This window comes from Bufo bufo, chromosome 5 (assembly GCF_905171765.1).
Source record: "Bufo bufo chromosome 5, aBufBuf1.1, whole genome shotgun sequence".
NCBI classification, from domain to species: Eukaryota; Metazoa; Chordata; class Amphibia; order Anura; family Bufonidae; genus Bufo; species Bufo bufo.
This window is the reverse complement of record NC_053393.1, coordinates 401,903,944-401,920,076: the sequence shown is the minus strand read 5'-3', so window position 1 is coordinate 401,920,076 and position 16,133 is coordinate 401,903,944. Positions and strand designations below refer to the sequence as shown.

The 16,133-nt window shown below is 43.9% G+C and overlaps 1 protein-coding gene across 1 annotated transcript in view; it reads left to right on the top strand.

Moving 5' to 3' along the window:
- The window catches only part of TBC1D5 (TBC1 domain family member 5), a 651,704-nt gene that overhangs the window by 354,376 nt on the left and 281,195 nt on the right, over positions 1-16,133 (top strand). The window contains exon 6 of the mRNA XM_040432915.1: positions 1,645-1,753. Within this exon, the coding sequence (XP_040288849.1) occupies positions 1,645-1,753 (109 nt within the window). The remainder of the gene's footprint in view (positions 1-1,644; positions 1,754-16,133) is intronic.

Sequence of the window (16,133 nt, the reverse complement as noted above, 5' to 3'; positions counted from 1 at the left end):
CATCAATATCTGATTAGCGGCGGGGCCCACACCTGGCCCCCCCTGCCGATCAGCTGTTTGAAGAGGAGGCGCGTCTTTTGCCTTACAGTGGTGGCAGAAAGGAGAGAAGTGAATGGAGCGAGTACTTGTAATTACACTCGCTTCTGAGATGACGGGCAGTGTAATGAAGAGGAAGCAGCGCTCACATGCCTTCTTTTCAAACACCTGATCAACTGGGATCCGGGAGTCGGACCCCTGTTGATCGGATATGGATGACCTATCCTGACAATAGTTCATCAGTATAAAACCCCTGCACAACCCCTTTAAGTCTCCTGAATGCTACTATGTTTATGCGATTCAAAATCTTTGGCTCTGAACATATTATATTATTTACTTGAACAGTCACTAAACACAGCTGATCAGCCAGTAGCCTGTTTTGTTTTTTCAGAAATAGCGCCACTGTTGTCCATGGACTGAGTCTGGTATTGCAGCTCATTCAGCCCATTGCAGATAAAAGGGCTAAACTGCAATACCCAGCACAATAGTGGTGCTATTTCAAATACAAGTTAGACAATGAACCACAATATTTGATTGTTACTGGGATATTGCGTTTATTTAGATTTTTTTTTTACTTTGTCTTTTTCATCAACACAACCTTTCCCATGAGAAGACTAAGCCCTGTCTTCATTGATCTTGTTATTTCACAATGACCTTGTTTGCGTCTGCTAATTGTAACAAGCGTCGGCTCATCAGGTCACCGCCTATTGTTCTCGAGCCGACGAGGTGTCATTCATGGCGTTTGATTCACAGAAAGGCGGAAAAGCAGCCAAGTCAAATTCTTTTGTTCAAACTCTGTAAATGGTTTGGGACAATTAATTTCCAATCGTTTCCCAGTAGAGCAGATTTACTTGTATATTAATGAGGCACAGGTGTTAGGCCCCTTGTGTGTCTAAGCCTGGGAGGCATATTTAGGTTGTTTATCTAGTCAGCCATAGGTACTGCAAGGTGCTCAAGCTTGCCTTCCCTAACAGTTTATACAGTCGGGCTTTTTTTCATTTTTTCGATGCTTTTTTATTTAAATATGCACCTGTTAAAAATTTAAAACTGTTCATGTAGAAATAAGTGTAAGCCGTTCCGGTGGTAATAGCGCTACCGGTTAAGTAATGCAGTCCTCTCTTCTGTTTAACAGCCCGGTCTATCATTAAGGGTAGAAAAAAAAAAGAAAAAAAAAGACCATTTAAAGCCAAATATTTTATCGAGGAGCTAATAGTTATTAGCTCCGGTTCCTCTCTGAGAATCCTGCCAGTGCTTTTCTCTCGTGCCTGCGTGCGGAAATACGGCCGTGGCCGTATTAATATTCATTTTTCTTGTTTATTCACTGAACTGCAGTACCAACATTTTTCGAGAAAATGGAATGGCCTCCATAGGCATTATGAATTTCAGTAGCTGGCATAATTATAGCGATCTACATATTCATTAAACCCTGAGAAGAAATGTGTCCAAAAAAGACAGCCATGCGTTTTAAAGCTGGGCTTGGATAAAATCATTGTATTAAAAAATAAATAAATAAATAAATAGATAAAAGTATTACAAATATCGTTTGAGCTCTAGCTGCCTGCGATATGTCTCTTAAATCTAACACCTCTGTGTTATTTACCTCCATAGCAAAGAATGGCAAGAACTTTTTGTAAACAGCAATTATTTGGCAGCGATCCGTCTGAAAGGGATTAATGGGCAGCTGAGAAGCAGCAGGTTCCGGAGTGTTTGCTGGAAGGTAAGTAGGAAATATTTATTTATAGTTTGCGGTCGCAATGTATCCACATTTTACCTGATGTGCTTGAAGATTACTGGTGCAGGCATAGGATTTTCCAGGCGACTACATCTACTGTTTCTGAATCCTTTATTACTATGTTCAGGATTTTTTATTTTTTTGGGGGGGAAAATAATACCGAGCCGCTTTTTGTGATGATTTTAGAGTAGAAGACGACGCATTGTATTTCTTCTAGTGCTTTTTCAGCGGAGACACAAGGGGTTACATTTTATGATATCTTTGTATATCCCAGTTGTATTGTGGTGGGAGGTTCATCCATTGTTTATTCAAGGGCTTACCACAAAGCATCTAAGCCATGCCACTTTGTGTCATACTTAATAACACTTTGTATATCCTGTTATCCGGCATCCCAGACAGGCTGACTAGGAGCAAGTTCTGACTTTTCATTATGCTCATCCTCTTAAATAAACGCTGCCAGGAGTTGGAAGGATAACTTTCCTCACAACACATGGGCTTACTTTATTAGATCTATTTAGCGTGGTAGGTTTTCTTAGCAATGATTCAGATTGTCTTAAAAAAAAGTGATTTTTTATTTTTTTTTACAAACTTTTTTACAATTGGTCACTGATGCCAGCAGTTCTCTATGCCACTTGGCAACAGAAGTATATGTCAGTTATAGGGATTGTATTAAAAATTGTCATGGATGTAAAGGGTAAAAGAAAGAATGAAAATGGATTAACTCAGCTCTCCGTGCCTGTAATTCTGTCCCCACACGTAGGTATAGGCGCCTCCCCGCTGCTGCACAACATGCTGACAGGCGTGGGCAGCAGGGTTCTTAGCTGTGGTCTTTGCTTCTGCCGCTGGCATCCCCCTCTTGGCTCTCAGCAGAGCTTGCACTCTGGCTCTGAGTTTCTTGTATGTATGTAGGGTGTGTGGCGGCTTTCCTCCTTATGTGAGGCAGCATGGGCACGCCTCCCATCTTTCTCAGCCTATGGCTTGTCTGCAGGATGTATTTAAAGGCGCCTCCTTCTACAGGAAGGCACCTGAGCAACTTTGGTTCCTAGCTTTGTCCAAGTTCCTGTGAGCGAAGGTGTTACTGTGATTTTTGCCATTACTGTGTACCAGACCCTGTATCTTGTTTAACAGCTCTTGCATTACTGACGCCTGCCCTGACCTTGTATTTTGTCTTCCGGATTTTGTTATCTTGCCACCTGCCCTGACCTCGGACCTGATTTATGGACTTCGACATATTACCGCCTGCCCTTACCTCGGACTCTGTACCCAGACCTTGCCTTGTCCCCGTCTGATCAGCCTCTAGCCACCTAGCACCCTCTGAGTGTCCAGTACCATCTGGAGGCCAGTCCAGTGGGTCCACATCCAGGTTCTCGTTTCCCCATGTTCCAACCTGAGGAAGGGCTTGGTGTACCCCTCGTGAAAGTCTATCCTCACTATCAGAGGTATTGTGAAGAACGAGGGGTACACCTAGTCATCCCCCTCTGAGGAGGTTGGTCACATGGGACAACGGGTTTGCACTGGCTGACCATTACAAAATTAATCAAAAAAATTAATTGAAAATGATGTCATTAGTCAAGTAAGCTTAAAGGCTATGAACACCTATGGGGACAATTTTTTTTATGATTGCATTTCAGTTATTTTGAGCTAAACATTTTTTAAATCTTTATTAAAATGTTTCAACAGTTTCAGTCTATCTGGGACACTCATTATAGCTAAACTCTTTTATCATACCAATTAGAATATGGCTTAAATGAGTGTTTATGAGCTGTCAGGAGTTCAAAGATCAGGGCTATACATCCAGCCGTCAGAGCCATGGATCAGTTTGAAACTGAAAATAACATACTCTGCAGATAGGCTGAAACTTAACCCTGTAGGGGTTGTCTCATTTCAGGAAATTGTATTCATCATGTAGATAAAGTTAATACAAGGCGCTTACTAATGTCCATATTGTCTCTTTTGCTGGCTTGATTAATTTTTCCATCACATTATACACTGCTCATTTCCAGGGGTTATGACCACCTCTACAATCCAGCAGCAGTGGTCGTGCTTGCACACTGTAGGAAAAAGCGCCAGCCTCTCTGGTAGCTGGGACCACAGGAGTACACATAGGACAGCGCCTTTCCTATAGTGTGAAAGCACAGTCACTGCTACTGGGTTGCAGGGTGGTCGTAATCCCCACATACAAGCAGAGTATAATGTGATGGAAAAATTATAAAATCCAGCAAAGGAGACAATATGGACGTTAGTAAGTGCCTTAAAGGGGTTCTGCAGTTTGTTTAAACTGATGTTATATCTTCTGGATAGATCATCAGCATCTGACCGGCGGGGGTCCGACACCCGGACCCCCGCCGATCAGCTGTTTGAGAAGGCAGCGGCGCTCCAGTAGCGCCGCTGCCTTCTCACTGTTTACCGCTGGCCCAGTGACATCACGACTAGTATCACTGGCCTGGGAGCGGCTAAGCTTCATTCAGGTGAACAGAGATTAGCCGCGCCCAGGTCAATTGATAGTAGTCGTGACGTCACTGGGCCAGCGGTAAACAGTGAGAAGGCCGCAGTGCTGCTGGAGCGCCGCTGCCTTCTCAAACAGCTGATCGGCGGGGGTCCCGGGTGTCGGACCCCCGCCGTTCAGATGCTGATGATCTATCCAGAGGATAGAACATCAGTTTAAACAAACTGCAGAACCCCTTTAACTTTGTGTGCGCGATAAATGCCATTTGCTGAAGTGTGAAAACCCCTTTAATTTTTAGTCCTAAATGGGTAAAATGCAATCATAAAAAAAAAAAATCCCCTTTAATGCGGTATTCCTATCTCAGGATACCCTCCAACCACCCCCTGTCTAAATGCAATGGCCAGAGGTGGTCACGACTATGGAAACAGTTGAGCGGACTGTGCTGTTTCCAAATCTCCCATATGCAGTAAGTAAATGATAGTTAATGAAACTGCACAGCCAGCTCAATTGTTTCTGTGCTTCACCCGGCCCCTGACTCTCCAGGTGGTAAAAAATTGGAGGGTCCAGCTCTTTAGATAGGTGCTGGTCACAATGGTGGTACTGACATCTGTAAGACATTTATGCTATATTCTGTGCTTATGCCATAAATGTTTAAGATCTGAACACCCCTTTAAGGTCCTTACATGAATTTATCTCTGAATTTTACCTGTAAACAAAATGCCAAAATAAATGTGGTTTTTTTTCCCCACCTGCGTGGGTTTTGAGACTTTTTTTTTCCTGGCTTACCACTACCATGCTACCATGGCACTTTTGCACTATACAGAAGATGTTGGCAAAACACCTGAAAAAAACCCATCAATACTACAGCATTCTGCATTTTTTAAAAGAAGTATGAAATCCTAATCATCACCTAATGAACAAGAATGGCAAAAATCGCTTTTTATATTTCACATAGACCTTAAGCTAACATTTAGAGCTGCAGCAAAAAATGCCGCCAAAAACGGCAATGGAAAAATTCAATAAAAATGCAAAAATGTAGAAAACGCCAGAAAACACTTACCATATTTCTCATACTATAAGACACACTCCCCACGCCCCCCCCCCCCCCCCCATCCCCAAAAGTAAGAGAAAAGTGGAAATGCATCTTATAGTCCTAATGCTAATCACAGTTTCCATTATGGAAGCGGTCATCAGCATGCGGGAGGGGCGGTCAGCGGTGAGGGAAGCACTGTGTGGCTGTACTCACCCTCCCTTATCTTCTTCTGGACCCCACTCTGCTCTGAGAATTTGATTCTGACGACATACAGTTTCCACACTATGACCTGACACTGTGAGACATCAGGTCACAGTGCAGCACAGTCCAGAAGAAGAGCAGGTTGCAGTGAGTGGCAGTACATATGGAGCAAGCAAGGTAAGTTTATTTATTTATTTTAACGTCTGATCTGAGGTCTGATGGGGGATCCAGTATGAGGCTGATAGGGGTTAGGGGGCTAAGATCTGAGGCTGATTGGGATCTGATCTGAGGCTGATTGGGGTCTGATTTGAGGTCTGATGGGGGTCTGATCTAGAGTCTGATGGGGGACTGATCTGAGGCTGATGGAGCTTGAGGGGCTGATGAGAATTTGATCTGACCTTTAAGTCCTCCTTGAAGTCCTAGGTGTGTCTTATAGTCTGGTGCCTCTTAAAGGGAACCCCAAGCCGGCAGCAGTACCTGAGAGTAGCCAGCAGCGTGTTTGTAATGATCATTTTCTTCCTGCAGGCAGATCAAGCAAAAGCTGTAAAAACTATCTTTAATCCTCTAGTCAGGCTTGAAGCCACGGAGGCAGCGGCCTCCTTGCTTCACGTCACGGTAACTACGCCCCCTTGCCTGCCCCTTCGCTGTGACTGACAGTGCTTATGCTCGACAGTACGGCTGGCTTTGCCGAACTGATGGCTGTCAGTCACAGCGAAGGTGCAGGGAAGGGGGCGTAGTTACCGTGACGTGAAGCAAGGAGGCCGCTGCCTCCGTGGCTTCAAGCCTGACTAGAGGATTAAAGATAGTTTTTACAGCTTTTGCTTGATCTGCCTGCAGGAAGAAAATGATCATTACAAACACGCTGCTGGCTACTCTCAGGTACTGCTGCCGGCTTGGGGTGTTTGTTGGAGGCGACAGGTTCCCTTTAAAGCAGGCTAAACCTTCAAAAAGCATGTTAAGTGGTCTCCCAGGGGAATCCATTAAACAAAAAATGGCAGACTGCATTAAAAATAAGAAATAAGCATTACTCATCTCACCGATCTCCCTCCTCTGACACTGCTCTGTTTAGGAATATTGCCATAAGAACCCAAGAGCCACGCTACCTGTATTCTGATACATTGTGGATGACAGAGATGTAATCTATGGATGCTGTTTGTAGCAGGACTACAGATATCCTGCAGTATTTCTATACTGACATCATTTTGTTTTCTGGCATTAAAACCAAGTATAGATTGATAGTTTTTCTGTATCTTTCATTAAGTTAAAGGGGATGTTGAGGTTCTAGATATTGATGACCTATCCTCAGGATAAGACATCAGTGATGGTTGTGCTGCGTTCCTGCAGCTCAGCTCCCATTTTAGGGGTGCCCGACCTCCACTCATGGGCGGATTGGCCATAGACTCTAAAGGGAAAATTCCCAGTGGGCAGATGCCCAGGGGGCCAACTGAGCCCTCCTCACAGTTGCCAGCCAGGTACATAACAATCTGATGCTCTAAGCATTAATTAATGCTCGGAGCATCAGGTACTTATTTACCTGGCCAACGGCCACAGGAGGCCTCCTGAACTCAGCTATCACTCTCCTCCAGATGGTGATACGGTTGAATACCGTGGGGAGTATTTTGTGCTGCACTGTGCTGTTTCCTTCTACTGGGGCGGTATTTTGTGCTCCACTTAAGTATCGCAGGCCCTGCCTACTTCTGTTGTCCCTAACTACTTGTGTTGCCCCTTTCAATTTGGACTCGCCTACAACATGGGGCTACTTTTAGTTTTTTTTCCAGGGCCACTTTAAGTTCCCAGTGTCACGGCGGGGAGTGGGGAAAACCCCCCACCGTGCAATAACTGAGGCTGCAACGCCAGATAGCAAGGAACAGGGAGCAGTTCACCTCCTATTGTAACCCTGAGCTCTCCCAGACTTCCAAGGAAAAGTGCCTCACATGCATACCACGTTGCCAAAGGCAACCGCATGTGAAGACACAGAGTCACGACCTAACCACGGGTCGTGTCACCCAGTCCCAGTATTAATGATCTGTCCTGAGGATGGATCATCACTATCTAGAACGTGAACAACTCCTTTAAGAAAAGCTATCCAAGTGGTGTTTTACTTTCATCCCATGAGTACATCCTGCCTGTAGTAAAAGGTATCCTTTTTTTGCCTTAACAGCAGGGCAGGGGGAGACGAGCAGCACTCTGAGAATACATTATCTCTGTAATGGTAATTATATGGAACGGGAACAAATATACATATTTATTTGCTTGATATTCTCTGTGGAATTGATAACCACTTAAGGCAAAGAGTGCTGCTTTATTTGTGACAAATGATCTGCTTTTTTTTTTATAAATAATTTTCAGTGTGAATCCCTAATTTCACCGTGTTGCCCAGGTCATCGTGGTAATGTGACTTTGTATCATGCCACCAATAAGGCCCTATTCACATGACCGCATTTTTCCTGTGCATCCGATCCGCAAAAAATGCAGACCCATTTATTTCAATGGGGCCACAAAAAATGTGGACAACACCCCGTGTGCTGTCCGCATCTGTATGTCCATTCTGCAGGCCTGCAAAAAAGAGAGAACGTGTCCTTTTCTTGTCCGTTTTGTGGGCAGGAATAGGCATTGTTACTAAGGATGAGGGAATCGAGTTTGTACAATAACTTCATAAATAAATTTATACTGTAAAAAAACATTTCCCGAATTCGGGTTCGGTTCCAAGTGGTAAATGGTTTTTTACAGTACAAATTAATTTATGAAGTTATTGCGCACTATCCTCCAGATGGTGATACGGTTGAATACCGTGGTGAGTATTTTGTGCTGCACTGTGCTGTTTCCTTCTGCTGGGGCGGTATTTTGTGCTCCACTTAAGTATTGCAGGCCCTGCCTACTTCTGTTGTCCCTAACTACTTGTGTTGCCCCTTTCAATTTGGACTCGTCTACAACATGGGGCTACTTTTTGTTTTTTTCCAGGGCCACTTTAAGTTCCCAGTCCTCGCAAGACTTCGCAAAGCAATAACTTCGGCTCATCTGAGCCAATACATTCTAATACTTTACGGAGCTCCTGCTTCGTACAGTATTAGAACAAAGTTATATGAGAATCTACTTCAGATGTTTCATCCGAAGTTGATTCGCTCATCCCTAATTGTTATAATGGAGCAAAAAAAAAAAAAACAATACGGACGTCATCCTTTTATTTTGGACCGCAAAATACATATGGTCTTTTGAATGCACCCTAAGGCCTCATGCACACGACCGTTGCGTTTTTTGCGGTTCGCAAACCGTGGAGCCGCAAAAAACGGAAGCCGCCCGCGTGCCTTCCGCAATTTGCGGAACGGAACGGGCGGCCCATTGTAGAAATGCCTATTCTTGTCCGCAAAACGGAACGGAGCAATGGATGCGGACAGCACACGGAGTGCTGTCCGCATCTTTTGCGGCCCCATTGAAGTGAATGGGTCCGCATCCGAGCCGCCAAAACGGCAGCTCGGATGCGTAGCCAAATAACGGCCGTGTGCATGAGGCCTAAGGGTGACTTCATTGCATGGAGAAAGCTAGAGATGTGTCAACAAAGATAATAAAGCTAATCCTAAAAAGAAAATCATAAATGTTGCAAAAATAAATCGTAGTTCTCTCAAAAATAAGAGGGGTGGAATAGCGGAAGAGGATGAAGTAAAAAAAATATGAAATGCATTTTCTACTGTATTTAAAGGGATTGAACCTATTATGACACATGAATGTTATATACTGTACATGTCTTAGAGAAGGGGTCACCAACAAAGAGCAGCTCTTGCCCTGTCTGATTGCAACTGTCTGTGAATACTAGAGTTGCACCGGGTATCGAAGTTTCGATACCCAATCTATACTTTTAGACCCGGATCGATACAATACCGGTTCTTACTATTTAACGATACTAGGCTGCGCTACTGCGCAGCCTAGTATCTGTTAGAGAACATGGCACACGTTGCTCTCAGCGCTTGCCATGTTCTCCTCCCTCCCCCCTGTGCCGCTGCCACCAATGGACTGATAGCACTGCGGAGGAAATACAAAAAGTTTAAATCGCCCTTTTGCCAATTTTACATATAAAATATATAAACAATAAAAAAATAAACATATTACATATCGCCATGCCTGAAAAAGTGCGAACTATTAAAATCTAAAAAAACAACAACACGCGATTCTACATTTTTTAATCACCTTTCCCCCCCAAAAAATAGGTTCGGACTGTTCTATTATGGGCCAGATGTTCCATAAAATATGGAAAGCACACAGCTTTTTTGGTGTTATTTTTTCGCGTAGTATCGAATGGTATCGAGTATCGCAATACTTTTTTATGGTATCAAAATCGAATCAAAATTTTGGTATCATGACAACCCTAGTGGATACAAGCAGCGTGGTTTATTAAGCAAACATTCCCAGCTGACAATAAGTAGTAGGATACCACTGGGGTTAGTGTCCTGTTCTCTCCAGTATATTTATTAGTAACCCTTTTCAGAGATTAACAAATTTGCGGCTATTTTGTTTCTAAAATATGGCTTAGGGAGTGGCCAAATAAGCATTAAAGGGAATCTGTCACCAACGACCTCCCTGTCAAACTGTTTGCAAAGACACAAACCTGTGGTTCACCTGATTAAAACATAGGGGGAGATTTATCAAACTGGTGTAAAGTAGAACTGTTTTAGTTGCCCATAGCAACCAATCAGCTTTCATCTTTCATTTTCCAAAGGAGCTCTTAAAAATGTAAGGTGGTATCTGATTGGTTGCTTTGGGCAACTAAACCAGTTTACTTTACACCAGTTTGATAAATCTCCTGCATAGTCTTTCTTTTTTTGATCTGAAGCTCCATTCCTGAGTTATGATACTTTTTCTTAATATGCAAATTAGGTATTTGGTGCAATGAGGGTGTCACCATTGCTCTTGTTGCACCCAAGCTCCACTGCCCACTGCTTTGTCATTGTCAGTGAAAGCAGTAACAGAGGGGATAGCCACAGAAATGAGTGGAGCTTGGGTGTACCAAGAGTGATGTTGATGCCCTCAATGCACCAAACTCCTAATCTGCATATTAGGAAAGTATGATAATGTAGTACAGGCTGGGGCGTTCATGTAGTTGCCATTGATTTTCTTGATCCACAATAACTGCTGGGGGATCCTGTTCATGGTGCCAAATTGCAGTGGCCGGGTTTGGGGTGGCCCCAATGGTACGCTGAGTCCCCCGGACACAGTTGAGGTGTCACCATGTGTTGCTGCTCTCCGGAAGGGATGGTAAGGCGTGGTGCACCCCAATGGAAAATAAGTCCAGAGAGTCAGGGTCTGCAGTAAACCAGGGTGCTTCTTTCCTGGAGGAATTCAGGTACAAAACAATACAGGCGAGGCATAGGGCTGGCTTTTCCAGTCTCCTTCCTGGCAGAAGAAGGGTTTGATGCTGAGTAAAGGACTGGGCTAGCTGTCCCTCTTTCTCTTCAGAAGGCTGGTACCCTGGTCCAAGCCTGGTGATCCAGGGTCTGAAACAGCATATCCCCATCTCAGCGTCTTCTGGTCACTCAGTAGTCTGGCAGAGTCTCCTCTTCCAAGCACTGTTCCCTAACTGCAGCACACTAGGGGCTCTGACTGCTCTCCTTATATACCGTTTTTGCTAGACTAGAACCTTCTAGTGGGAGGGGTGGAGTGGAGAAACTCAGCACAAACAGATACATTGTTTCAGCTCCCGTCTGGTATAGACTTACATTAGAGCTTCAATGATACTCAATGGCAATGACACAGCAGGTTTTCTAGACAGAAACAAGTTTTCAGACACAACATATTTTTGGTGGTAAACAAGTCTGGGTTTTTCCCTCCAAAACATGGTCTTCTTTAAACCCTATGGCAGCAGTGGAAAATTACAAGCTTCTCAATCAAAGCCTAACAGTCTCTCAGTATTTATTAACCCTTTCCACAGAGCCATGTAAATATAGTGATAATGATCAGGATATATATCACAACATATATATATAAAATGCAGTAACACAGTAATAAATAGTATAAGTTAACCCTTTCATGTGAAATAAAGTAAGAAGTTTTAACTTTGCATAGGAGATATAGGCAAATGTCCAAATGTCAAAGTACTCCCTGCTCCAGGGCACTACAATAACTCAGGACCGGCTTGGTGATTTACAGAATTCCACAACCTTTCCATGAATAGAAAGGTGGCTGGGCTTGCACAGTTCGATCTCCATTTGTTTCTATGGGAGCCCCCAAAATAGCTGAGCACACTTGGCCGACTCTTTTCTGAACTCCAATAGAAGTCAGTGGAGAACACGCCACGCATCCGCGGTCAGCTCTCTTTTGCTTTGGGGGCTTGTTCTAGAGATATGTGCGGGACCCAGAGGTGAGACCCACACCTAGCAGACATTGGTTGCATATCACTAGGATGCCACCAAAGTGCTAGATGCCCCAACCCCTTTAACATAGTCTCCAATACATTATGTAACTGTAGCCCTTGGTCCTAAGGTGGCCCAGTTACCACTCTGCCACAAAAGAGAAGACCACTCTCTGTACATGCACATCAGTGTGTACATTATCCTTGTATTATCATGTTATATTTCATATCTCAGTACTGTGACATCACTGTGATTCGTAGTCTTTAGCTGTGACATCACCGGGTTTATTAATCCTACAGGGACTGTGTGTTCTGTGAAATTACTTTTTCCATAAATAAGTCATTATCATTCCTGTGCTGTGACATTACTGACATCACTGTTTTGTGACATCGCTTTGTATGTCATGTATGTATCGTGCACCAATGTTTACTGTACTGAGACATTGGTGTGTGCGATTACCCTTTCCTATGGCATCACAGTCATCTGTGCTGTGACATCACGGTCTGTTTCTCCTGTTTTGTGACGTCACTGTGCATCATCTCAGTAATGTGCTACACTGTGACCATGATCACTGTACTCTGACATCACTGTGTGCAATAACCACTTTCTGGGAGTTTAGTATTTGTTGTCTGGGTGTGTAATCCCTGCACTGGGCTGTTACTTTGGTCATTAGCCCTATGCTGTGACATTTTCTGTTCTGTGTAATATACCAGTACTATGACCTCTGTGCTTGTTATCCCTGTGGTGGGATAGCATTGCCTATGTTATCCATGTTCTAAAGAATCTTCTATCTATGACATCCATATTGTATAGTAATAAACATATTGGGGGAGGATAGTACATCACTGTGACCTACTGGAGATTGTGAAGTCGACCTTTGAATCTTGCAACGTAAAGGGATTGTATCACAAGTAATGTAAAAAATGAAAATGGCATATATAGGACATGGGACTCTCTTTGTAACAAACTTGGAACCAGTCCTGTAACTCACATGGATCCAGAGATCTCCTCGTTCATTGCTCCAATTGTTCTGCTGAATTTATTCCAAGCTGGCAGCTCAATGGGCGTGCCCCTTCTGCTGCAGCTGGTGGCAGTTGAAAGATGGAACTGAGCATGTGCTGCCATCTCAGTGAACTGGACAAAGAATTTTGGAAAAGGACAAACAGCAGGCTTTGCTATATAGATAGATTTAATGGAATTAGCCCTGTATTACACTGGCCATGTTTGTAGGAATGTTCGTTAGCAATGATCTGCCTGTGTAACAGTGCCGCCGATTACAAGATGAGGAAGCAAACGCATCTTTTATGTAGGCTAAAAAAAAGTATTGTTTGCCGGCAGCATATCGTGCCGTCTGATCACGCTCTGCTGCCGGCAAACATTGATTCTGTATGGAGATGAGCAATGGCATTAGCGATCATTCCTTCCCATACTGAGGAGGAGATCACTGCATGTAATAACAGAGGTCTCCTCCACTAACGAGCAGGCGTTTGTCGGGAAGGAACGCTTCCCTCCCAACAATTCTTTTGCTCATCTGCTAGGGCAGGGGTAGGCAACCTCCTGCACTCCAGCTGTTGTGAAACTACACAGCATGCATACTTGCTCTGCTCTCCTAAGAACTCACATAGAAATGAATTGAGCATGCTGGTAATTGTAGTTTCACAACAGCTGGAGTGCAGGAGGTTGCCTACCCCTGCCCTAGCAGATGAGCAAAAGAATTGTTGGGAGGGAAGAGTTCCTTCCCGACAATCGCCTGTTCGTTAGTGGAGGAGACCTCTGTAATAACATGCAGTGATCCCCTCCTTAGTATGGAAAGGAATGATCGCTAATGCCGTTGCTCATCTCCATACAGAATCAAAGTTTGCCGGCAGCAGAGCGTGATCAGACGGCACAATCTTTTTGTCCAGCTTGACAAGGAGGTGCAGCTTAGGCTACTTTCACACTTGCGGCAGAGGAATCCAGCAGGCAGTTCCGACGCCAGAACTGCCTGCCGGATCCGTCAAAACGTATGCCAACTGATGGCATTTGTAAGACTGATCAGGATCCTGATCCGTCTTACAAATGCATTGAAATGCCGGATCCGTCTTTCCGGTGTCATCCAGAAAAACGGATCCAGCATTGCGGCACTAATACATTCCTATGGAAAAAAATGCTGGCAAGTGTTCCGGATTTTTGGCCAGAGATAAAACCGTAGAATGCTGCGGTATTATGTCGGTCCTGAAGACAAAAAGACTGAACTGAAGACATCCTGATGCATCCTGAACGGATTGCTCTCCATTCAGAATGCATGGGGATAAAACTGATCAGTTCTTTTCCGGTATTGAGCCCCTAGGACGGACCTCTATGCCGGAAAAGAAAAACGCTAGTGTGAAAGTACCCTTAGCGGAAAGGTACATGGCTGGTGCAAAGCAAGCCAACTAATAATAATTGGTGTAAACTTAGCCAAGCAGCAAACTTATCTAGCCTGAGGCACTGAGATAAATCTGGTGCATCTTTAGAGTTTCTAGTCTACATGTTAAGCAGGACGAGTAAATCTGCCCCATTGTCTTTGTAAATAGGTTTTTGAGGGATGCCATTACTCTTCACACTTGCACTATGAATGATTAGGTATTGAGTGGTAAGACACGTGGTTCCTTCAGAAGAATGAGTTAAAAAGTGCGCTCAACGCTTTGCCTTAGCAAGGACCATAAATTATAGCAGAAACAATCTTTTAAATGAATTACGTCTGATTAATCTCCCAATTCTCTGAACACTAATATTTCTAAGTTCTGAATTTATTATTCCAAAAATACCTATCTCTGCAGAACATGTGATGAGCGGGCAGTAAAACATTCTGTCTGCCATCGGTGATTATAGGAGAGATGTCTAGCGGAGAGTTATCAGAGGGGAGGAATACTGATTGGTAAGATCACGCAGCATACACCGAGCCATGCCCTAATGTGTTAACTATTATAGTACTCCAATAACTCACACAGTATATTTAGGGGTGTACATAGACTTTCTGATGCCTATTGGGAACACTGAAATGAGCCCCACCCAAACATGATATGGGGGGGCTAGACAGATAGCAGAGAAGAAAATCTATCACATTTTTATATGCACACTTTATGTAAGTCTGTAACACAAGGGTATATGATTTTTAAAGGGGTTGTCTCATCTCGCCATTACTAAGGCGAGATGGGACTAAGCCCCGAGCACCAGATGACCCTGAGGCGGTCTGGCTCTTGGCTATTTCAGTAGCTCCCACTGCAGTGCATGGAACATTTGGGTTCACTTGGAAATGCACAGTTGGCATTTGCGCTGCTCAGGTAGTAACAGAGCTGGAAATTGAAGGGGATAAAATGGGTAGAGGACTTTCCCTCACTGCAGGAGCGCGTGCGCTGGGCTGCATCAACAGACATGAAAGGCAGACCATTCTCTCACACAGCATACCGGGCTCATGTCTCTCTTGCCCAAACCATATCACAAAACTTCAACCTCGTGTGAACTTTTTGAATTCAGAACGAATCGCGAACTGTTAGAATCTCATCCTTACTATGAATACCTTAAAAATTGTGTGAAAAGTTAGGGACCATTTCGAAGTAGGCTCATATTCCAACTTGTCATTTTATGTCCTGGTTTATTTCCACTAAGGCTATGCTGGCATCTACTGTGACAGCACCGTTAAAAATGCTGGATTTTTGAGAACTAAAAAATGATATACACACAAGGGAACTAATAAATGCATACATGAGTGCTTTCAAGTTGCAATATTTGATCAGCTTATCCAGGATTTTACATGAATGCCCTAATAAACACATCACTTTTTGATCTGTGGAGTTCCTCCTCATCAAAGGGGATGGACATTGGTGTCAGGCGAGAAACACCAGAGAATAAACACCCTGCAACCACTGCTGGTGGCAATGTTATGGTCTGAGGAATGTTTTTGTGGCATTCTCTAGAACCATTCATCCATGTGGAAGGCACTCTCAACTTATTTGGATATGAATCCAATCTTGTAGAATGATCATGTACACCCATACATTCTGATTGTCTTCTTTGGTGTGGACGGGATCTTCTAGCAAGACAATGTGACATGTCATATCGCTTGAAATGTTCGACATTGGTTGGAAGAGTGTGATCAAGACTTCCCTGGCACCCTAGTTTCTCAGACTTGAACCCAATTGGAGCATCTGTGGGACCACCTTAGATCATAGTGTTCACTCTGTGGATCCTCACTCACGCACCCTCCAGCAGCTGCGGGATGCACTGCAGTCAGCATGGCTCCCGATACCTGTGACAGCCTACTAGGACCTTATTGAGTCACTCCCAGCCTGTCTAGCTGTTGTCCGCGCTGTATGCGGCGGT